The sequence below is a fragment of the Macrobrachium rosenbergii genome, chromosome 30, assembly GCF_040412425.1.
Source record: "Macrobrachium rosenbergii isolate ZJJX-2024 chromosome 30, ASM4041242v1, whole genome shotgun sequence".
Taxonomy (NCBI): Eukaryota; Metazoa; Arthropoda; class Malacostraca; order Decapoda; family Palaemonidae; genus Macrobrachium; species Macrobrachium rosenbergii.
The window spans coordinates 14,646,001-14,670,255 of NC_089770.1; the positions used below are offsets into that span (position 1 = coordinate 14,646,001).

The 24,255-nt window shown below is 38.4% G+C and overlaps 2 protein-coding genes across 9 annotated transcripts in view; both read left to right on the forward strand.

The window, feature by feature from the left end:
* Positions 1-9,034, forward strand: part of LOC136855071 (kynureninase-like) — a 52,195-nt gene extending 43,161 nt beyond the window's left edge. For all 3 annotated transcript variants that reach the window (XM_067131852.1, XM_067131853.1, XM_067131851.1), the window contains 13 exons: positions 1-150; positions 305-491; positions 606-1,144; positions 1,266-1,408; positions 1,533-1,755; positions 5,080-5,213; positions 5,780-5,935; positions 6,023-6,239; positions 6,761-6,871; positions 7,121-7,330; positions 7,429-7,641; positions 8,143-8,370; positions 8,762-9,034. The exon at positions 1-150 is cut by the window's left edge and continues 35 nt beyond it. In XM_067131852.1, the coding sequence (XP_066987953.1) occupies positions 305-491; positions 606-1,144; positions 1,266-1,408; positions 1,533-1,755; positions 5,080-5,213; positions 5,780-5,935; positions 6,023-6,239; positions 6,761-6,871; positions 7,121-7,330; positions 7,429-7,641; positions 8,143-8,370; positions 8,762-8,899 (2,499 nt within the window). In that variant the 5' untranslated portion in view covers positions 1-150 and the 3' untranslated portion in view covers positions 8,900-9,034. The remainder of the gene's footprint in view (positions 151-304; positions 492-605; positions 1,145-1,265; positions 1,409-1,532; positions 1,756-5,079; positions 5,214-5,779; positions 5,936-6,022; positions 6,240-6,760; positions 6,872-7,120; positions 7,331-7,428; positions 7,642-8,142; positions 8,371-8,761) is intronic.
* Positions 9,035-10,289: 1,255 nt separating this feature from the next.
* metro (membrane palmitoylated protein 7-like protein metro) overlaps positions 10,290-24,255 on the forward strand; it is a 40,598-nt gene continuing 26,632 nt past the window's right edge. For 2 of the 6 annotated variants that reach the window (XM_067131856.1, XM_067131859.1), the window contains exons 1-2: positions 10,290-10,652; positions 14,395-14,453. In XM_067131856.1, coding sequence (XP_066987957.1) covers positions 14,423-14,453 — 31 coding nt within the window. In that variant the 5' untranslated portion in view covers positions 10,290-10,652; positions 14,395-14,422. Of the gene's footprint in view, positions 10,653-10,761; positions 10,846-14,394; positions 14,463-24,255 lie in introns of those variants that run through there. The other 4 variants (XM_067131858.1, XM_067131854.1, XM_067131855.1 and 1 more) reach the window with 4 other exon arrangements.

The window sequence follows — 24,255 nt, forward strand, 5'->3', positions numbered from 1 at the left end:
GAACTGTGCACACACGTGATCTACGCTTTCGCCGTCCTAGACGCTGGGACGCTCAGGATTACCGAACACGACTCATACTTGGACAAGGACGATGGATTAGCGAACTACAGGAAGTTTGTCGACTTGCGTCGGAGGAATCCTAGTGCAAAGGTTGGTTTCTCGGTTGCTCCTGGGAATGATTTTTCTCTTTCAGTCACATTCCTGACAATGTCCATGACAAGTGGACCTATATGGGATTTTCTATGACTAAACTAATCTCAGGTTAGAAAATAATTGACCGGTATGAATTCTTCATCACCAACAGATGTTACTTGGCCTCGGTGGATGGACCGATTCCAGGACTGATAAGTATTCGAGGTTGGTGGCAAGTCCAAAGCTGAGGGCTGACTTCATAACTCATGCTGTCGAGTTCCTGAAACGATACGGCTTTGATGGACTGGATCTAGACTGGGAATATCCAGCATATCAGAGCTCAGCAAGTGATAAAGAAGGTTAGTCTTCACTTCGTGTGTGCTGTAATATAAAGAAAGTTTCTGCTATGACCAGTTATGGAAATTTGAGTATTGTACAGAATGCTCTTTACTAACAGAATTGACTATCTTCAGGTTTCCGTCTTTGGGTTAACGAGTTACGCAGGGCTTTCAATCCCCATGGCATGCTCTTGACCGCTGCTGTGTCTGCCGGGAAAAACGTCATCGATCAAGGCTACGATGTTCCTTCCATAGCTGCTGATCTTGACCAGATCCACGTCATGGCCTATGACTTCCACGGATCCTGGGAAAAACAAGTTGCTCATCACGCACCACTCTTTCCAGCCCCCGGGCAGTCACAAGAACTGTCTGCTGACTTTGCTATTAACCACTGGATCAAGAGAGGAGCAAAGGCTTCGAAGTTAGTTCTGGGCGTCCCATTCTACGGGCGATCTTGGACACTAGCTGGAAGTGATGCAACTCCAGGGGCACCAGCAACAGGAGCTGGAATGCCAGGGCCACTGATGAAGGATGCTGGCACACTGGCTTACTATGAAATCTGCTCAGCTCAAGAGCGAGACGGCTGGAAGAAAATCTCCGATCCTGCTGGACCTTACCTAACCAAAGGAAATCAGTGGGTCGGGTATGATGATATCGGTGCAATCATTGGAAAGGTAAGGCCATGTAGCAACTAATGAATTAGCTGTATCACAGAATTGCATAATTTTGCTCAGTCAGATTGAGCTCTGGATATGGAATTTTGGCATTGTATTCAAATCGTTTGTTTTATTGCAGGCTAAGTATGCTAAATCAAAGGGATTGGGAGGTATCATGATATGGGACATTGTCATGGATGACTTCCGAGGAACCTGCAAATCCGGCATTAATCCGCTTCTGAGAGCCATCGTGGAAACCCTCGGAAAGCCTACAGGTCCCAGGTAAGAAGAGATGGTTTCTGCTTCTTATCTGAAGTTCCTTGTCTTATCACCTATGCACAGAAAGACTTTATGTTGTCACTTTTAAGGCTCAGCTGACCTCATTGTCTCTCTCTGTCCTTCACAGCTCAACTCAGGCACCTACAGGAGGGACCACCCAACCAACGAAACCTAGTCCTACCTCCAACAGACCCCCAGTTACCACACCAACTGCCCCGGGCCAGGTGGATATCAGTGAATGCAAGAGTACAGGCTTCACCCCAGACCCAACTAGCTGCTCGAACTTTTACAGATGCTTGGGCGACCAGATCCACTATTTCAGGTGTCCCCCAGACCTGTACTGGAACCAGGTAAGGAAAAACTGTGACTGGCCTTTCAACACATCTTGTGGGAGGAACTGATTTGCTGTATTTGAAGGCAAATAGACATTGAAGAGGAGTCGACACAGAAGCTCTTGGGAAAATACAGATCCTTCTTATGAAGGATTTGTCTTGAATTTGTCATCCAGTGAGTTTGTATTCTATTGCTCATCACATTTGCTTAGTTATGTATTCGTCCAACAAAAGTTAATCTAAGGGTTAATGGAAGAAACTCATTTGGGGTACAATAACACTATTACGTTATATTTTTATTGATTTGTTACTTTTTAATTAAATGTATTAATTTATTTAACTTATTTGTACTTTTCAAATTGTTAGTGCTGTTTGAATGTTAATTTATTGTTTAAAATGTTAATTTATTTCACATAAATAACTGCCTGTTATGTTTATCGCAGTGTTGTTTAAATATGTTATTTTTACTGAAATAATTGGAACTATTTCATTATTTATGGTTTTGCTAAGGGAATTGAATTAAGACCTGCGGACTAGGTGCTAATTATTCTGTCATAAACCTTGACTGAGAAACACTAAATAAATACGTATTGGAGATAATATGTGGCCGTTTTTCTACCGACAACCATCCCATAAACAAATCGTCTTAGATCCAGTGCAATATTATCTCTCATATCGAGATAAAGGTTGTGTGTGTGTGTTTTGTCTCATATGTAGACCAACTCCGGCTAAAGATGAGGAAAAAATAAAGAGCTGTTTTGTTGATACAGCCGCATTGAGTTAGATAACCTCTGAGATGATTAGTCCTTACAACATACCTTGGGAGACTGGTGATAGCAGCAGTAGGCCTACTATGTACTCGTATATCAGTAGACGAAACGGATTCCGAGACCAACCTTTGAAAGCTTGTCAGACAAACGAGGAATTATTGGTGAAAGTGTTCGCTCTTAACTTGATGAACTTCTCTTTAATCTCTTTCTGGTCGCCAAAATATCCCAAGGAATGAGGTTGCTGGCCATCCCTATGTGACCCAACACAGTTGTTTGGCTACAAGGTACATAATTCACTGTTGAGATCAACCGAGGTATAATGGATGAAGTTGGGGTCATTGAAAATAATTCAACATTTTAGTGTCAGATAACTTCAACTCTGCACTGATGATTTTATATCTTCTGCTTCAACAAAGCTTGAGATAAAATAAATAAAGAAAAAATTGATAGTTTTATCGCAAACTGAGTATTTTTTAGCACCCAAACTACACTAGAAAAAACATGAGTGATTATAAAACCGCGATGAAATGATAACAAACTTAACAGTCATCAAGGCCAAAACCCTCCAGGGTCACATTCCTCTTGGCAGACGTATAGTAGCGTCAGCCGCCTCACTTTCAGTAATAACTTGGGTAGACGTAGGCTGCATGTTGATTGCTAACGTCATAATCATTCGTGATTTTTATCTTGACGATCTTTTCTAGAACATTTATAAATCGTGTCTGGATCAGATTGAATTGCTAACTTCAAGTTCATGATTCATCTGCCATACTGACGTGCAAAATTCGGGAGTAAAGTTAAGAAGATTAGTGGCACCGAGGTAAGATTTGTCGTAGTAGTTGGCATCGTTTGGTGTACATCTTGCAGACGGACTAAACTGGTTAGTTTATGTGTTGTGTAGCCTTCTTCTTCTTCCTCCTCGTGACTTCGCAATTTCTTAATTTTCAATCGAAATTGCTCAAGTTTCCGTAATGAAGTGTGGAAAGCAATGAACATTAAAAACAAACGTTTGTATATGTCGGTATATACTTAAATAATCACAAATATGCATGTGATTTGACGATCAACTGGAGCCTCAGAGGATATTTAAAAAGAAACGACCTAGTGTCCAGTGCATTCATGTATTGAACACATCTTTATGCCCCAAAAATGTATTAAATACACAGAAGTACTTGGCATTGTGTCTGTCCGCCTCAGACATTGCCTGTGGTTTCAGCAGATATCTGTATACATGTATGATTTGCATAAGAATGTGTAAGCTGCATGTTAATGGATAATTATGTATGCAATCATGCTTAAATATTTATATTTAGTTCAGAATAAAATATATTATCATATATATATATATATACAAATATATATATATATATATATATATATATATATATATATATATATATATATATATATATATATATGTATATATGTATATACTGTACTTGTGAAAGAAAAAATTATGAGGAAAGGGGTTAATTAGACTACGTATCAGTTCAGAGTATGTGGAAAAGCAAGTTCTTGGATATATCAGTGAGAACGAAAGTAAGAGTGACTAGATGTTTATCTGCTCATTATCTGATTGAACTTATTCTAGATTGGAGAGGAAGGAATGAAAATATATCTTATAGGGTAATCAAGATCGGGAAGTGTGATAAGGAGGTGAAGAGGGCTTCTAATGAGGAAATTGGTGCAAAATTATCTTGGGTTAAAGGCACAGAAGTTAGGGGAGTATGTGAAGGGTGGATAAAATTCCAGAGTATGGTTATGTAGTCTGCAGGAAGTGTTTATGGTTTTAAGATGGAATAAAGACCGTGAGTAGCTGGATGAGGAAATGAGAAGCTTAGTGTAGGAAAAAAGATTATGTAAGGTGCAGTTGCAAAATAGGAGGGATAAGTGTATGCAGAGGTATATGTGGATGAATAAATTGGTCAAGAAGGAGGTGAGGAAGACAAAGAATGCATGTACTTGAAATTGTGGGAATAAATGATCAGTTATTTCATGTTGAATAAATTGTTTGACGAGGAAGTAAATGCAGAGAGAAAGGTAACTGAGCAAATGGATCTCAGAATAAATTATGATAATGGGGTGATGCTGTCTGATGAGAAAGCGGTCCTTTGTCGATGAAATATTTTGGGGGGTTGTCTTACATAGAAGAGAGAACAGAAAGAAGTTAAGTATACCTTAGTTTAACCAGACCACTGAGCTGATTAACAGCTCTCCTAGAGAGGGCTGGCCCGAAGGATTAGACTTATTTTATGTGGCTAAGAACCAATTGGCTACCTAGCAACAGGACCGGCAGCTTATTGTGGAATCCGAACCACATTATAGCGAGAAATGAATTTCTATCACCAGAAATAAATCCCTCTAACTCTTCATTGGCCGGCCGGAGACTCGAACTAGGGCCTAGCAGAGTGCTAGCCGAGAACTCTACCGACTCGTCCAACGAGGAACTGAGAGAGAACAGAGGCATGGCTGAATGATGTAAAATGGAAGTTGTCAGGGTAAGTCTGAGGATGCTTGTGATGGCAATTAAGAATACCTTCTATCTCTCTCTGTCTCTCTCTTTCTCACTCAGATGGCGACTCCTCCTCTGTCCTCACCTGCCGAGGCGTTGTCTTCTGTGGCGGCCCAACGTCACGTCAGCGTATACGACAGGGAGTTCGCTCAGGCTATGGATGAAGCTGACCCACTGCGACAGTTCAGAGAAAAGTGATGACATGCAGAATAACGAGATTGTCAAGATTGTTCCTATTTTTAAGTTTTTGCTGGTTGTACATGTTGCCATTTTGCCCCCTTTATAATTTCAATGAAGGCATAAAATGCCCATTTTTTTCACCTCTTTAACCTGACTACAATCAAAATTTACGTAATTTCACTTACAAAGTCTGGGAAAGAGTGTAAAACTTAAGATTAAAGCCTAGAACTTTCGATTTTTTCAGCGTTAGTTCAGAAAAGTGTAAAATGCATGTTTATTTTTTTTTGTCAGTTTAAAACTGAAACTTTACTTTTTACCCTGAGTTTAAAGTTATTTTTTTCAACAGAATAATTACACTAAAGTTTATCGTTTTTTTTAACCTTTTTTCTCACTTCGTTGAAACCTAACGTTTTCTTTTTCTCCGTAATTCAGTCAAGCCTAAAGTATTGTTTATTTCACCTCCAGTAACAAGGTTCAACCCTGAAGTTTACCTATGACCACCCTTGTCATTTAGTAAAACCTATAACCCACCAACTTTCAGCCATTGTAATTAGACTGAAGTTACTGTTCCCTTAACCAGATTCGACTACCCCAAGAAAGGAACACTGCCGAACGCAAAAGTAAGCCCAAAAGAAGCTGAGGAAGACTGCCTTTATTTCTGTGGCTTCAGCTTAGGCCTTAAACCGAAAAGGGTAGATGCCCTTGTACAAGATCAACTAGACCGATGGACTAAAATGTAAGCAAGAATTTTTTCTTGTTTTTGTGGTGAGATTTGGGTGGCCTTATGCCTGAAGCTTCTTGTATATGTTATTTCTTATGCCAGGGGATCTGGTACCTACCAGACAAAACCAGCACCTACTGTACTGTGCGATCACATCGGACGAGAAGAAATTGCCAAGTTGGTGGGAGCTGATCCCAAGTGCGTGACTTCCATGAATGGCCTTAGCGTCAACCTCCATCTTCTTCTTGTGTCTTTCTATCAGCCTACGGGGACTCGCTACAAGATACTCATAGAGAAAGGCGCCTTCTGTTCTGACAGGGTATGTACTGTTAAAATGGCCGCACTCAGAGATAGCTGAGATTACAGGAAGTTATACCAATAAACATGAGTCCAAATTTGCAGAATTCAACTAAGTCACCGGGTCATGCTGAAGTTGATTAAAATGAGACTGAAAACCATTATGACCGTCCAGTTAAAATGCTTATAAGAAATGTAGATGAAAAATTTCAACAAACTTTGCGTAGAAATGACTGAATATTTATATTTTCCGTGACAGTTACCAATATGCTTGTCATGGCATATGTATTATATCCTTATATTCTGAACACTTGTGTTCAAGTTCATTATCTTAAACAGAGAGTAAGAATTTTAAACGTGGGTTGCTGCCGAAATAATGTTGGAAAGTCTGTCCTAACCACATTAAATACACACCAGACTTGTCAAGAGTTGACCTTTTTGGTACTTTAAAATATTATTATTTTCATTGTATATCATTAAACGTTTTTGCACACTTCAGATAGACTGGAAAGAAATTATTCAAAATAGTATATTTGCTTTTAGTATGTCATGAAGACCCAAGCATCCTTGAGGGGTTATGATCCTGATGAAGCCATTTTAGAAGTTGGTCCCAGACCAGGAGAACGCTTGATCCATATAGACGACATACTTCAGGTAGGAAGTAATAAAGGTATTGGGTGTTAACTTTTTCTGTCTCTTGACGTATTGTAACAACCACAGGGTAGTAGGAGTTCTGTGAACTATGAATAATTGTTTTTAAAGATTGGCAGTACATGGTAAACAGTAGTAAACTGAAGCAACTCACACCTAAACTGGTTCCTGTTTCTGAAACTTCCTTTTGTTGATTCCCTTTTGAGGTTATTTGATGAAGTGATACTTAATTTTTGTCATTTTTGGAATTAGATCCTCGAGAAAGAAGGCGACAGCATCTGCGTAGTGTGTCTCAGCGGCGTGCAGTATTACACGGGACAGAAATTCGACATGGAGGCCATCACGAAAGCAGCCCATGCCAAGGGGGCGTATGTCGGGTGGGACCTCGCCCACGCCATCGGCAACGTCGAAATCAGCTTAGACAAATGGGGCGTTGACTTTGCTTGCTGGTGTTCCAATAAGGTGAGCTGAAGAATAATAACACTGGCAGGGGAAGTGGTGTATAGATGAGCTCGAATCTTGGAGGGGTTTCTTATCCCTGACGAATCTTACTCAAACAGTATCTGTGTGGAGGTCCTGGTGGCATAGGAGGGGCGTATCTGAACTCGAAGCACGACAGCCGCGAGGCGGTCCACTTGAAGGGCTGGTGGAGCAATAAGGACTCCACCAAATTTGAAATGAGGCAGGAGTGTGACACGGCCAAGGGAATCGATGCTTTTAGGATAGCGACTCCCTCCTCAGTTCTTGTAGCTTGTCTGAAGCCTGGACTTGACGTGAGTATGCTCCAGAATCCCTCTGAAAAACATTTTCATGTAGCTTGAAGTGTGGGTAGTTGATGTGTTTGGTGAAGTGCTCTTCTTACATAAATTGCATGAAAGCAGTTTCTGTTTAACTATTCACCAGATGGTCTACTGAAGAGATTTAGTAATCATCTGTAACAACAAAAATGAAAGTCCAAAACAGTTTGACTTGTACAGCGTGTTTCATGATCAGTACCTGTTTGCTTTAACTAAATATTTGAAGTCACTTCTCCCAAAAAGAAACTATTCAGATATCTTGAAATTACCTTTGATTTCCATTGTTAATTTGATATGATTATGATTTCATCACATGAATACATTTAACCGTATATCATTCTTGAACGAAGGGTCTACTAGACAGTTTTAAGATTTTGAGCAAATCTTAGCTCTGTGCAAATCATTTAGTGAGCTACTTCCTCAATACTGATGCAAATAAATTTGATCATCTAGGCTTACCGTAAAGTTCCTCTACAGATTTTATGCGAAGCGGGCATGGACAGGATACTGAGGAAGCAGTTCCTCTTGACGGGGTATCTGGAGATGCTGATAGACAAGGAGTTTGGGACTGGCCGTGATGGGAACGCCCCCATGGTGACGATCGTGACACCCCGGGATCCGATGCAACGAGGGTCCCAACTTTCTCTCGAATTTTCCGTTCCTTTGTTGGAAGTCCTTTCTCTGCTGGAAGCTCGAGGAGTTGTGGTTAGTTAACTGCAAGTTTGTTCCTTTTTTGTCTAGAAAGCTCAAGCCCTTTCTTGAGTATTTCAAAGGCTCTTCTTTCTTTCATTCTTTCTTTGAATCTTCTGCTGAAAATCCTTATGTACAGAGTCAACAGACTATGAACTCATAAGGGCTGGAAAGGGCCTGGTAGAGGTAAGTGGTACCTGAATGAGGAATTCACTTCAGTCAGGCTGGAATAAGATAGGGAATCAATTTAACAGTTCTGGAGATTGTGGAAAATGAATTTGAAAGTGAAATAGCTTAGGATGTAGTATGACCAGGCTAGACCTACCTGCACCTGAGTGAATATGCACCGTGAGGTATCTGATTGGATATAATATACCTTTTCACTTTCTCACTCTCTTTATTCTAGTGTGACATCCGGCAACCCAGTGTGATGAGAGTTTCCCCAATTCCCATGTACAACTCCTTCTGTGACGTCTTCGACTTCGTCAGCGTGCTGAAGGGGGTCATTGACCTTTGTGAGGAACGAAGAGGAAGGATGAGTTAGTATGTATATATATATATATATATATTTTTAGTGAATGTGAACGAAAGAGGCTGTTTCAAAACACGAACTCGAATAGGACTACACCTTAAAACTTCTGGACACAGAATCGATGTTAAATAAATCTCTTCCACCATCTTTCTCTGCCTTTCATTTCCCTTTTCCCACCATCACTCATTTTGTTTTGCATCATTCCAAAGATCAATACAATAATCCTTCCCCCTTCTTCCTCTTCTTCAGAAGCTGGCTGCTGCCCTTCTTTTAAGTCCTCTGAGAGGGGCAAATCCTGTTTGCCAAGCACACAAGGCCAATTGGAAGAGGGGCCAAATTTCTCTTCTCATCTCATAATGGTTGGGAATGTTATCTCGCGATTCTCCCGAGGTTTTGATTTATGCAAGTGTGGGTGTGCTTGTATGTCTGAATGCTTAGTCTTATATGTCTCTTTCTTAAATATCAAGCCACAAACATTCCTTAAAAAGTCAGTTCTCCCTGAGAATACCTTATACTCAAAGAGAATTATGTAACTGCATCTGTCCCAGCCAGGATTCGAAATTGTATGTATTTTGGGTTTGATCAGTGATGATAGTGACTTACCCATTCGGCCATCAAGACAGGTGAATGTTTGATTTCGACTCTGATGTATATATTCCTGTCAAAGATATTGAGGAGCATTAACTCTCTCTCTCTCTCTCTCTCTCTCTCTCTCTCTCTCTCTCTCTCTCTCTATTATATATATGATAATACATACATATATATATGTATATATACATATGTATGTATATATATTATATATACATATATATAAAGGGACATTTTGTGCTCCTTTCTTCTCTCTCTCTCTCTCATTATATATATATATATATATATATATATATATATATATATATATATATATATATATATATATATATATATATATATATATATATGAGAGAGAGAGAGAAAGAGAGAGTGAGTTCATGGGACTGCAGACATGTAAAGTTCCATAAGTAAAACTCATTAGACTAATCTTCTAATTAGTTACAGCTTGAGCGTGTCACGTCTATCTCCTCGAATGAGCGTGAGCGTATGCGTATTTCAGTTGAGCGCACGCACGCTCTTAAAGACAAAAAATCCTATTAAACTGTACTTTCGTCTTTCAGGGGATAAAAAAACTGCCATTGCAAACAATAGATGTTCTGTTTTTTTTAAGTATGAGCCTTATAGAGATTGACCTGCGCATTTTGTCGTCCGATTTCAATAACGGCATTTTTAAAACCCACCCCAAGAACGCCACAGCATGACAGGGATTTGTAATGAATCATTTTAAACGAAAATATGGAGAAGTCTGATGTTTTAGTGAATATATCCCAAAGACTGAATTCATTTCCTTCTCGAGAGAAGAGTTGACCTCGCCGACGCCAACGAAGGCGCCGACCAAAGCGGACGCGGCCTCCGAACGGGATTGATTTCTGCCGTTATTAAAAGAGAAATTCGCCGCCAGAAAAGACCTAAGCGCCGTTTCGAGAATTACATTATAAACATCGATTTTCATTTTGTTATTTAGTGCGTATTTCGGCACTGAATAAGCAAAATAAGACGCCGTTTAAATAGGGGAGAGGAAGAGGAACCACGAAAAGCAGATCAGTTAGCAGACGACAACCTCCCCATCATGGCTGCCTTCTGCTATTGACGTCTAAGGGGCGATGAAATTTGACAGTTTTCCATGCGAGTTATGACACGACTTCCCTCTCGTCTTTCCTGGGGATTCATGAAGGTGAGGAGAAGAATTTAATCCATATTCTCTCTAAGTAGATTTGATTTTAAGCTTGAAAATGGCAGCTGAAGTGGACATGGAGAAAGCGTCTGATTTGTTTTGACAGGTCGTAGTTTCGGGGTCAACTGAGGGGAGTGGCTCGTCTGTGGGTGTTAATTGGCCATTTACCTGGCCATTTAAGAGCATTTTAAAGGTAATATATGTTTATTCAATTAATAAAAGTCATGTTTATGGGGTATTAGTGTCTTTTCGCAGTGTCTTTTAATCGTGGCCGTCCAGAGTCGAGATTCAAAATTTTACGATGGATGTCAATTTGCCGTGTCGAATTTTTTTATATATATTTTAATTTGATTGACAGTGTGAATTTGATCCCATGAATAATATTCTAGCCACAGACTTCTTATAATTACAATAAAACGAAAACGTAGACATTTAATTAAACGCTCTAGAGCATAGCCTAGCCTAGGCTACTGTTTATTAACCATAAGATACCGATCCATGTTAGTTACGCAAAGCAAATGTTTAGGCGACAGTTTTTACAATTTTTTTTTGTATTTAAGCAAGACCCAGCACACACACTACCTAATTAAAAGATTCTTTGCATTTGTACTTGTTTTAGGCCACCACCCGTTTTACAGACTGGGATACCCCGTGAATATTAAACGCTGGTCTCGGACACTTTCAAAAGCAGTTTATGTAGGGTGGCCCATTTTGTAAATAACCCATGGGACATTTCTTAACTGTGGAAGTTGTGGTAGTCTTGACCATGGGTTTTTAGTTTGGTATGGCAAAATATAGTTTAAATTAATAAAATGTCCCAGTCCAATTTTTACACTGGTCCAGCCATGTCATACTGTTATTTTCTTAAGCTATATTGAATCATTTAAGATTGCTTTTAAGTTTTTGTTTATTAAATTTTAAAGTGTGCAGAGGAAATATTAATTCAGTACAGTATTTAAAGCCTTTAAAGCCCAGTTGTATACAGCTACAGCACTTATGAAAGAAATTATATTTACTAAATGTATTGTACAGCTCATTACATTTCACATTTTTTATTGAAACTTTTCGGGTTGAATTTTTTTATTAAATTTTACAGACATCATCACTTGAAATGAGTCCCATAATAGTAAAGTTACCTTAACTAATGAAAATGTGACGATAAAAAGTAGTTAGAATTTTTCCAGTTCCACCCAACATCTTTGTTTTAGTCATATTTTCAGGAAAGCAGTTTGTTAAATTGATTTCCAACAATATTTTTAAAAATTTACTTTTGTATATTAATACTGAGTGAAGGTAAAGGAATACAGAACATACAGTAAGGTACTGAAATGGTTTCAAGTGTATATAGAACAACTTATTAGGATTGTACACACAAGAGGAGGATCTTGCTGTATTCTCATCTTTAAAGTATGTGATTCTTCTCCATGGCTGTCGGTTTTCAAGACGTTATCATAATTTGTTAGGTGATTCTACCCCCATATAGTGCATCTTGGGCTACCCTTCATCAACAGACAATTCTTTTTTTTACAGTAGCAAAATATGCTTATAGGGTTAATCTTTCAAAAACTAGTACATATCTTGTTGTTGCTGGCAAGAGGGGTTAGATACTTTCTGGGACTTCGTGACATACAGTTGTTACTTTGGTGGTAAAGGATTATAGCTTGAAGTTCCACATTACAAAATAACAATTATCAGTGCTTTGTACATTTATTTGGCTTGTAAAAAAAAAAAAAAAGCTCCTGGGTGAAGAATTGAAGGCATAAAGAAAAGGTTGGACTGTGAAATCATGTTAGTTCGATTTAGCAGGAGGTAATTGTTCAAAGTACAAAAAATGTTGAACTGTACATACTAGGTTTACTAAAACAAAAAACAAGGCAGGCTCCTACACAATCTGTATATGATACAAAATGCGGTCAGCAGTGACATCATTTTTTGTCTGTGGGTGGAGTAATGCCATTGTAGTACAGTGTTCTGTTCTATTTGACTCTGTTGCAGCTTTGATGTAGTGAATACCAGAACCATTAATGTGATTCCTTTACAAGAAAGATCCAGCAGTGTGTTTGTTGGGTGCATGATAATTACAAATGGAACCTTTCATCTCTTCAATTCTGAGATGGTTATAGGTTTCTAGTGTAAATTACAAACTTGATTTTGTCAACAGGTGTTGATAAAATGCAGATAAAGGAGAAAGAAAGTAAATCTATAGAAAATAAAGTGGAAAAAGCATGACTTTATGACAGGGAAAAAGTGTACCTCGAGAGATAATCATAAAAAATAAGTTAAGTGTATCTGAGTTTAACCAGACCACTGAGCTGGTTAACAGCTCTCCTAGGGCTGGCCCGAAGGATTAGATTTATTTTACGTGGCTAAGAACCAGCTGGTTACCTAGCAACGGGACGTACAGCTTACTATGGGATCCCAACCACATTATGACGAGAAATGAATTTCTATCATAAATAGTAATTCTGTAAATGGAATGCAACTAAACTGAAGACAAAGGCCTCACTGGCAGAGATGATTATTAATACTAACTCTCAATAGTAAGTAAATTTATAGCCAATTTTGCTTAAATTTCTGGACATTACTCATACCCTTATGATGTCATGGGTAAGGTTTTATTTTTGGCTGCCATGAGCAAGGTTTTATTTTTGGGTGTCAAACTTGTTTTCAATATGGTCAGAATTTCTGTGTAAAGTGAAAAGGAAGTGACTGCTTTGTAGATGTGGTGCCCCTTGCAATAGGTACAGTGTCATGTTATTCTTGTGTCTTCCTTTGGGCACAGTGTTAATATCACAGGTTGCCATCACTCCATTCAACTCAAGTTTGGTGACCAGAGTTTTGACTTTGTGACTTTGTACAATCTTTCATTCTGTTTTGCTTTATGGTTACATCTGGATTTAACTGCTATTTCATTCTCATTATTTTTTATTTTATGTAGGCTATGTTTGTACAAGTGGGAAATTTTTCCAAGTTATTATATTATGTTTGTATGTGTATGTAACTGTTTTTAGTTGTGCTTGATTTTATTTGTGATAACTGTGTCATGTGAGAATCATCTGCATTTTGATGGCTTTATGAAAATAAATGCATTGGGGAAAACTGTGACTGATAAAGTAGCTCTCCTCAATGACAGGTGTACACAACCACATCTTATATATGTGTAGTGAGTATTCAGGGTTACCTGTATAATCACTGTGCATGATAAGATGATTTACACAGACCAACACAGTGTTTGTTGTTAAACAAAACTAGTTTTGTGAAAACACAGGTCTTAACATCACTGAACAGTGCTGTTTAAACACTATAATGACCCTCACTGAATAGTGTAATATACTGTGTTTACACATTTGAAAAGACAAACACTCAACAGAAATTGAGCATTATGTATGGGAGTCTGCACATAAAAATTCACTAAAATATGAATATTATTTGTTTATCAATTGAAGCACAGGAAAAGTTTGAAAAGAAATGGTGACAGAGTTCCAAGTACTTTAATGTAGTAATTGAAACATCATCGGGGCTCTGGAGATTTGTTAATTACACAAAAGTACTTGGTACGTGCTGCCGTTTCTTTTCAAACTTATCCTGTGGCTTCAGTTTTGTAACTGTACAGTACACTGGGTTTGTTGAAGTGTACAGTATAGGAAATTTTCCTACAAGAATGAGGGATAGGTATGGCCACGTAGTTCAGACTAGTGCTGTGATAATTGTCGAGTGCTTAACTGGTCTCTGTATTTTCCAGGTTTGGTGGTGGTAAGACAAACACCGACATGACAGCTGTGATGGCTGGAGGAGATTCAGGTAGCCTGTGTGAGTTATCGTGCATGCCCGCACGCATGCGTTTTGTTTCAGTTCCTCATTAGCCCTGATTTCTGCATTGCTAAGTTGCAAGAAGTAAAGAACTTGAATTATCTCTCTTGAACTCGAGTCTGTCTTTTCTCCCATCTCACAGTCTGGGGGCTTATAAATTCTTCTGCAAGCATTGTGACAGATCTGTGTACTTGGGGAAAAAATGTTTGTCCCTGAGAGCATAGGTTTCTAAAAAAGCACCACATGGGATTGGTTGCCTAATGTTCTTAATCTCTCTTTATCATATTTTATTTGCATTAAAGTTATACTTGATTTAGTGGTATTTTCTTACTGTATCATTTTTTTCAAAAATCCTTTTTTTTTTTTTAAATATCTGTATTTCAGGCTAATTTCTGTGCATTTTTCAGTATACTGTGCTGCTCTGTCGCTCACTGTGAAATTTCAGAACTAACAAACTTTCGCTTTGCTTTACTTCTGTTGAGCAAGCCTGTGACTTTCCATAATATCTTTGTACTGCATTAGTAAACTGAACTAATAATAGTAGAACTCTTGCACTCTTAAGCTTTGTACTTAACATAATGTATGAGTGTGATATCGACAGATGTGGTAGCCATATCTGAAGTTTTGCAGAGCTGTGTTAGAATCTGAAACTAAATCCAAGCATTATGCAGCATTTGTATTTTAGTGTGACCTTGGTTGAAGTTTTCTTAAGATTTAGAAATGTATGGTGTTCAAGGAGTGAAGTATATAGTGCAGTTCAGTTCATGAAAAGTGACTGTTTCTATTGGAATGGTTTTACAGATGTGATAAATTTTAAAGAGATTTTTAATTATAGCTGAATACACTTTATTTTTACACTTGTGACATCTGAATAAGTCCATGTGAGGTAATGGATGCAACTGAGGACTGGGTTTTTTCCTGTTATTTTTGATAGGACCAAAAAGTAGACAGGAAATGTATGTGAAAGTTGTTGTTTTGGAAAATGTAGTAAGATCATGACACGTAAGGGACACGTATTTTGTTTGTATACACCAGTTTCACGATTGCTGGATGTCTGATACATTGCAGGGCTATGTTCATTGATGATGTACATGATATTAAAGAGGCACTGATTTTTTTAATACTGTATTGGTATTTTGTATGGAAGGTTGTATCTGATGTTTCTCAATGTTTACTTCATGCAAGTTACCCACATTTTACTTGTCCGTTAATATTTATTTGCAGTACGCTATCAGAAGCATTGCTGCCTTTGGCTTAAATACCATATACTGTATTTACCAGATTCGTCTTTGTAACACATGGTTAATGTTATGAGGAGTGGATGACTAGTTACCAGGCAAAATAATCCAAGCATTCTTTTTGTTTTCTGCAAGATTTTGTATGAAATTGTAACCTGTCACAGACGAAACAGACAATAAGTATCTGTTTCATGGTCACATTATATCGAGAATAGCACCTGGAGCCTCTCAAGTAAAATGTGGTTTAATTTGTGCCTAAATCTGTTTGCGACTGATTACTTTTCAGAGTGCTAGTATAAAGTACATCAGAAATTGTATGGAGGAAAGTGAATGTTCAAATGAAAACTTTTTTTATTCAGGATTTCTCTTGTAAGGTCTCATTCATTTATTGCTTACTATATACTTTTAAGTACCAAAAACAGTATTTATTTGAAACTGCATCCAGGAAGAGAATGACAAGGGAAAAGGCTTTTAAATTTGATGTAGTCTGTAGGTTCTACTGTCCATAAATTTTAAGAAAATTTTGCTGAAGAATTTTGTTTTAATTTTAAGGTTTTTCTTCTCTAATTCTGTTTTGTTAACAAGAAAATTGTGGCATTAGCCTTTCATTTCTTGTTTTGTGTATGTAAGTGTGGCATTGGATCAGCTTTTTTATAGTTTTTGATATTGCTTGTATTGACTATACTGATGTGAGTTAGGTGTAAGGTCAGTTCTACTATTGCTTTATGATATGTCCTTTTGCCACAAGGTTGGTCAGCATTTTGGGGGAGACTACTTTGATCCAGAAATACAATTATGAGTAATTTCTCAATGCAGGTGATGCGAAGATCTGAAAAAATTGTTGTAGCCACTATGATCTTGTAGGTTTGAGGAAGTATGAACTACAGTATAGCCAAATTATCCATAAACACCATAACCTTCCTAATGCCCTTTAGTAAAAGATTTTTGTCGTTGATGACAAGGAGGAACAATATGATACCCAGAATACTTTGATATGGGATGCCATTTTCCAGATTGTGTTTCTTGAATTAGATTTCTACCTGCACTCAGAAAGTATGTTCTTAAAGGAGTTATTTCTGAGTAAAGGTAGGTGGCCCTGAGTGCTGTTTTATCATAAGCTTTTTGATTGTCAAAATCGCTGCAGTGGCTATTTGTTTCTTCACAAGTCCTTTCGAATGTAATCTTCCAAGTGATGTGGGTCAAATGTAGATAAATTTTCTGTGACCTGTATTGAATTTGGGTGATTTTTTTTTTTAAATAGGCATCTACAGTACTTCCATTCCCAGTTGTTAGAGGTAACAATTTTTGAGTCCGTAAATATACTCATCACACTTCCTCCAGCAACGACATTTTCCAAGGAGGGGAAATGCTTGTACTAAATGCCCAGGAATTGTGCTTTTACTCCTGAACACCCTAAGCAACATACAGTACAAAGTAATGCAAGACATAGATCCATGCAACGCAATTTATGCACATGGATCCAAATCTCCATCTGGTGTAAGATTTTCTAATGAAACAAGCATGAATGGTCACAGATAAGGTCAGCAGCCAAGAATATGGAAGCCATGATAACAGGAAACTAAATTTTGGTGACTAGGTTTTGAAGCCTTCCAAAATTATAGTCCTAAAAATCCATTTGTTCAGTAAATTAAGTTTTCATTCCAGAAATTATATGACACTGGGACAGAATGCTTGCTACTTTCCCTGTTGCCTTCTCAGTTGTTAGCTTTTTCTCCATCTTCCTTTCAGGTGTTTCGAAGGTATCAACCTTTTATTTGCCACTTGTCATCCAGCCCTTGCTAGTTGTTTTTCATGATTTGTGGGGTTTTTCTCCTTTTCTGTCTTCTTGTATCTTACAGGACCCAACCCTTTGTATTTGTCATCTTGAGGTTTGCCTATTGGTATGCCATGTTGCAATATTTCCATAATTCCATCCTTGCATCTAAGGCAGGCATCCTTATGGAAAAGTTGCCCTGTGTTTAGGGGTCATTCCTTTCCTTTCCTCCTTTACCTGTTCTTCTAGACTTTCCAGGCAAGTTTTTGAACTGTGTGAGACTTGAGCCTTTTGGATTGCATTTTCATTTCAGCTATCAGAAAGCCCTCATGATACCAAGGACAAGTTCTTTCCCCTTGAATACAAACCAAGCTCATACTGAAAATGTTCCTTGTAATCCAAAAGTTTTCTTCCATGTCTGGTGGGAACTTGCTATCCATCAGTGAGGGTTTTGAGAAACTGCTCATAAGTCATGCTGAGGTGTTTGGCAGCTCAAATTCATAGAGTTTCATGAGTCATCCTTCCCTAGGGTGCTAGGGATTCCTAAAGGGCACTAGGATTGTACATGTATAGACAGATCTTTTGAGAAACTACTTCCAAGTTATCTGAATCATATTCTCCCCTCCCCAAAGCATGACCTAAAGTCCTTGTCACTGCAAGAAATGATGTCAGAATTATCAGTAAATAGAATTTTTGAAATGAATCTCACCTCCCTATTATGATAGCTGTAATTCCTGTGCCAGGTGGGAGGATGATAGTGTGTGTCAAAGCTAAAAAATTAATAGGATCGTTCAGTTTTAACCTTTCGAGTGATTCAGGCGTCTATGTTTACCATTCAGTTTTTTCTCTGTCATTGGCCTGCGAGAACTATTGAGCTTTGTTTACTTTGTATTGTTAACGATTACATCATTTTTGGGATTTTGGTGTTTGGCTTATCTTGGTTTTTGTCTTTATATAGGATGTCTTCCAAAGAGGATAAAGACTAATTCTTTTGAGCCTGTAAGGTAAGACGGTGTATACCCAGCTTTACTATTATGTTTATGATGGTTACTGCGTATGTTTTAAATATAGGAAGAAGGATTGTTCTTTTAACGATCACTGTGGTCAGTCAATTGCTTGGTCAGATTAAGTAATGAATGTTTATTTAAAGTATAAACAGATGAGAGAGGCAGGTAATATTAGGAAAAGACAGAAAAAGATTCTTACACCTGTAACACTAGGACAGGATGTGAGGGTAGAAGTAAGAGTTTCTCATCTTTGTATGATTTGTCAGGTAGCAGCTCTCCCTTTTCCTAGGGTTCTTAGAGGTTTGGTCTGCCAGTCTGTTTCCATGTCATTAGTCTGACGTTCAGGAGGTTTATTTGAACATCAGGGATCAAGCATACGAGCCGAATCGGTCTGCTCGTTCTAAATCACTGTCCCCTTTGGTGCAGCACTGTGCTAGGTCTCCTCTACAGCGTCGACATGTGCTTCCTTCCCTGAACAGGCTTTAAACATGCACCTTTTTATTGCTACTGTTTGAGTAGCACAGAGGTTTGGCATCTTCATGGCCAGGTTTTTTTTTTGTTGCCCGCGGTTCAGATGCTTTTCAATCACATACTAACAGACATATAAAATAAATATATGAAAAGAAGACAAATGAAACAACATAATGACTTCCAAAACACAAACCTCATCACACAAACCCAAACTTCTAACCACCACCACAAGGTGTTTAGGTGCCCTTAACCACAGCAAGAGCTTGCATTTTATATTAGTGCAGAGTGCCAAGAAAAGGAGTGTTACAGCACTCCGTTTTCCTGGCTCCCCTAGCGAGTTAACCATTAGTTTACCCCTCCTACCTACATTACAAGATAAAGCTCCAGATCCTGGAGTGGATCTGGAGCGAGATGTAGATTTTCTTTTGTAAGGGACAGTGGAATTTATTATAAAGTCGTCTCATGGCTTCTACAATTGCCCAAGTTGCCCCAGTGCTTGGCATATATACCTAAAATCTGTAAGTCTATAAAGACCAGCACTGAATGCCTCAAAGCAAGCTTTTGTTGTTTGCCTGACTCCTTTTATTTTGGGGGTCACAGGTTTGGTTTTAGCGGCGATCCAGAGGAAGATTGGAAGCAGTGGGTAGACGTGCTGAATGCTAGTTTCCTCTTTTTGCTTCTCCCCAAGCTTTTACAAGAATCCTGTCCCAGTTGAGCGAGTAGACTCTCCTGTTGCTCCTCTCTCTAGACAACTGTCTAAGTCTAGATGACAGCCAAGGGGAAACCTGAGAGAAAGTCAATCTTCTAAGGAGAAACTGGAACCAGTTTAAGGGTGAGGCCAATCCAATTCTTTCTGAAGAATCAAGAGAATAAGAAATCAACCAGTTTTCATGCACTTCTAGTCTCCACGGATTTCGAAGCCCTTGAGATAGTGGAGTCATTGTTCTCGGCATTTATAAGGTGCTTCCCTCCAGTTGAAGAGCTCAGACCTCACGTGGTATTCAAGTATGTCGACTGAATGTTGAGGTTTGGTTGCAGCCGGCAGGCACATCAGGTTTTGTCTGCAGAGGAATGGGAGCTACACATAAATTGATTAGAGATGTTTAGTGTAGAAGATCCTTTTAGTATTGGAAGAGCTATTTCAGGGCAAGAACTGGCTTAGCTAAGCAATTAAGAGGCACACAGCTCAGAGTTTTTTTCCTGATCAAGTTGCATTTTCATCTGGGTGGAAGGAAGGAGCATGTCTCTTTCCCTCAGTTGTGCCAGGAAATAAACTTTGACCAGTCAACTGAACAGGGAGGATCTAGTTCTGTCTCTGGAATGGACTCAGCATCCACAAGTCTAAAAAGGCCGATGGGAGTTGAGGGTATGCCCCTTCTAGATCTCTTTGCCACAAGATTCTACTTTTGTCTGCCGGTTCAGGATCCAAAGCTGGGGAAATAAACACAAGCTGTTGGATTGGTTTTATCTAGACCTCTATACTTTTCCCCGCTCTGGCTATGATTCAAAGGGTTATGACAAATTCTGGCTAACAGCGATTCACATATGACTTAGGTGACCCCATGGTCACCACACAGGGAATGGTTCCAAATTTTCTAAGGTGATAGATCCTTTCCTGTAAGGAGGGATCTTGTCATGCACCCTGGATGCATGAGGTTTTACTAGAACCTCCCCATGATTCAGCTGACCGTATGGAGAATCTTGATTGTCTCTTGCAAACAAGTTGTTTTTTCCAGGAATGCAGAAGATAAGTCGTTAATTCTAGAAGGCAATTAACTAATGCACTATGCGAGAGACTGTGGTCAGTCTTTAGAACTTGGTGCTTTTCCAAGAGGATTTCCTGCACCCATACATCTATAATAACCTAATGAAGTTGTTTACTTATTTACACTACACTAAAGATTTGTCTGTTCTTGCTATTAAGGGGCACTGCTTCCTTCATGTTAGCATCCGTGCTAAGATAGTCTGGTCTGGATCTCTCTGCTAACCTAGACATTAAGGAAGCCTTCAGTTCCTTAAATCTAGATTTGTTAATCTCTAATTAAACCACTGGCCTGGGACTTCATGTAATGCTTATGCATTTAATTATTCCTTGATTTATACTCATAAACTCACCCTTCCTAAAAGATTTGATGATTAAGATTTTTATTTTGTACAGTCAGGGAATGCCAGGTCTTCCTGCAGTGTGGGCCATACTTCACAAAGAACAGTTGTTTGCTTTTTGCTTTTCTTTAGGGAAACTGATGGGTAAAGCCTCCTCCCTATGTCCAGTGACAGCGCAGTCTCTAAGGGTAAAGGACTAAGGACCTCAGACAGTGTTCTAAACTAGAGTGACCTATGACAAAAAATGTCATGGCCTCTCTGTTTGAGAACCTGGTCAGGGAAGCACACACTAATCTAGACTCCTCTTTCTTACCACTCCTGATGGTAAGCTTGTGAGGTGAGAGCAGTGACAACTACCTTCAGCTTCCAGTCTTGAGTATTGTTAATAAAACCACTTTTTGAGATATGTAGAGGTTCAGTACAAATCATGCAGAGCACTTTTGCCCCTCATTATGACAGGGGAAACTCATATCCTGAACAATGAGGGTAGCTATACTCGAGCCTTTCCTATTTAGAAAATTTTGGGGGGAGTAAAAAGGTGCATATTTTGAGATAGGTAAGACCCTTCATTCATTTACTGTCTTTGCTCTGCCGCCCTAGGCACAAGGCCTTTTGCTCCACTTTCATCAGATTGAGCGTGGTATCCCTTGCAAGGGGTCTCCAACATCTTTCAAAGGTCCTTGCCGCATTTTCCCACCTCCTTTTCTTCAGTGTGTAAATCAGATGTCATAATAGAGAATCAATACTTACCTTTCTATTATGTATCATCCCCCCAACCACCCCATTGATGTGGAGGGAGAAAAAACTGAATGGTAAGCAGTTGACGCTTCATTCACCCGAAAGGTAGGAGTCAATAGACGCTTCAAACTAAGCAATCCAATTAATTTTTTAGTTTTCACACACTATCGCCCTCACGCCAGACACTGGAATTGCAGCTATCATAATAGAGAGGTGAGTATTCAAAACATAAATTTTATTATAAAAATTTCTATTAGTCTGTACTATGCTATTGCAAGGTAACAGGATGATTTATGTAGTTTTTATTGTAAGAAAGGTAATGAGAAAAAATTCAGTAAGTGACAGATTCTGCCTCTAGCTTTAAGATTGAATATGAATATGTATATGTAGTAGCCTCATGTAGTAGATTTTAGGTGCTGATATGTAGAGTCAAGACTGTTTTTCTGTAGGTACTTTAGTAACTAGGTACTGTATATGGTAAAGATTATATTCTTATTATTTTAACCTTCACTAATGTCATAAATACCCTTAAAATCATATAGTACACATAAACCTAAATATTAGTGTTATAGTGTCTGGCATTTTGCATCATACTCAAGAAAATCATAATTTCTATTTTAAATTCAGTGTAGCCTTATTAACTGTAGGACTATACATGTGAGTGTTTTTATCCCCACCTTATGGTCAAATAAAATCCTTGTACAGTACATTATTAAAAACCTCTTCATCATTATAAGCAAGGAAATTGTGCTGTATACCCTTCCAGTTACAAGTACACCTGGCAGACAAGGAAATTAACTGTTTTACTTTACCATAAAAGTGGCTTTTTTTCAAGCTATCTGTAGCTGTCTATATATTTGTGAGCTTACTAATTCAAATTGCAGTTTACAGTTGCAGGAACTGTACTTCTTGGCTTTTGGTAAAGGGTTCCATACTACCTTTTGTTAGTTTTGTGCTCTCTGCTTGCATTACAGTACCTTAGTACGAACAAAAAATATTGCACTGCATGGTGTTACAGGTTTCTTATTGTATTGAAAAGTTATTCTTAGGTATAGAAAAACTGTAATCCCTTAGGTTTATGCAACAAGATACTGCATTACACATGCCAGTATATTGAAAGGGTTTATAAGTCATTTCATAGTCATTGTTTCCTGTAAATACAGAAAATAGTTTTAAGTACAGTTCCTACATACCAGCTGTCTATGCATCTAGCACTGAGATTTGTGTGTTAAACATTATGCATTCAGTATACTTATCCTTTATTTCGTGTGAAACAGACAAAGTCACACTGAAAAATATTTGCAAGAAAAGTCTTATTGCACACGTCAGGCAATGTCCACATGTCCACAGTCTGCTAACCAGTGCCATTAATTTTTTCGACTCCTATGGAGTTGGAAGTATGCTGTGTTTCCCATGATTTACATGAGTAAATGTGCTACATTATTAACCCTCACAGTCCGGGCTAAATATATATTAAGCTCACCCCTAGACCGGGCTAAATATATATTAAGCTGACCCCTAGACCGGGCTAAATTTAAGGATGGCCAGTTTTAAAAAATGGAAAGAGGAAGATATGCATATACACACATGGTATAAGAAAAAAAATTCTAAAAAAATTTCTGTACCTTCCAGGGAAGTTGAAAGTGAATATTTCCAACCCTGTGCGGGGCTTCTTCCAAAAGATAAGAACTAAAATCGGTAACAAATTCTGAGTATATTTATTGTAAAATATTTACAAGATGTCCTTGCATGGGAATGGTGGACAACATTCCCCTGTGACATCTCAAGGCAAACTGATCTCTCTCTCCTGTACCAGCTAGCTATTAGAATTGGGTAAGAGTTCCCATGAATCATACACGGCCCGTGGAAGTGATCTGAACATGTTTCCCGCAAAATTTGTTCAAACTATATGGCACGAAATCTTGAACATATATGTATGTTACTTGGAATCTGCCCCAAAGCTGTACATACTGTAAACATACTGTATAGGTATGTTACCATTCCACAAGAGATTAATTTCATTTCCTGTGCTTTTTGCTTTCAAGAACATTCTGAAGTCCTGTACTGTAATTCAATTTCTTATAATTTTTAGTTAGTTTTTTATCTTAATGTGTTGTTTCCAGTCAGTGACTTATCATTACCAGCATATTTTTGTTCTTGAGTATCTTTGTCACTTAGCCATGTTCTCCATCAGTTTGGCTCTTTCCGCTCTCTCATTCTCACCAATCTCTTCTCTTTGAGTTGCCAGAACTGGACTTTCTGAGGACCTTTCATGTTGGCTATGACAGGTTCCTGGTTGGGCAAAGTTAAAAGTTTCCTAGGTCCTCACACAGCTCATTTCAGGATCAAAACGCTCAAAATTCCAGTGCCCTCCTCTTCCATGATATTCATTGTTTCCAGGAATTCTGTTATTTGCATAACTAGCTTTTGGCCTTGGAAAGCTTCTTTGACATGCTTTTATA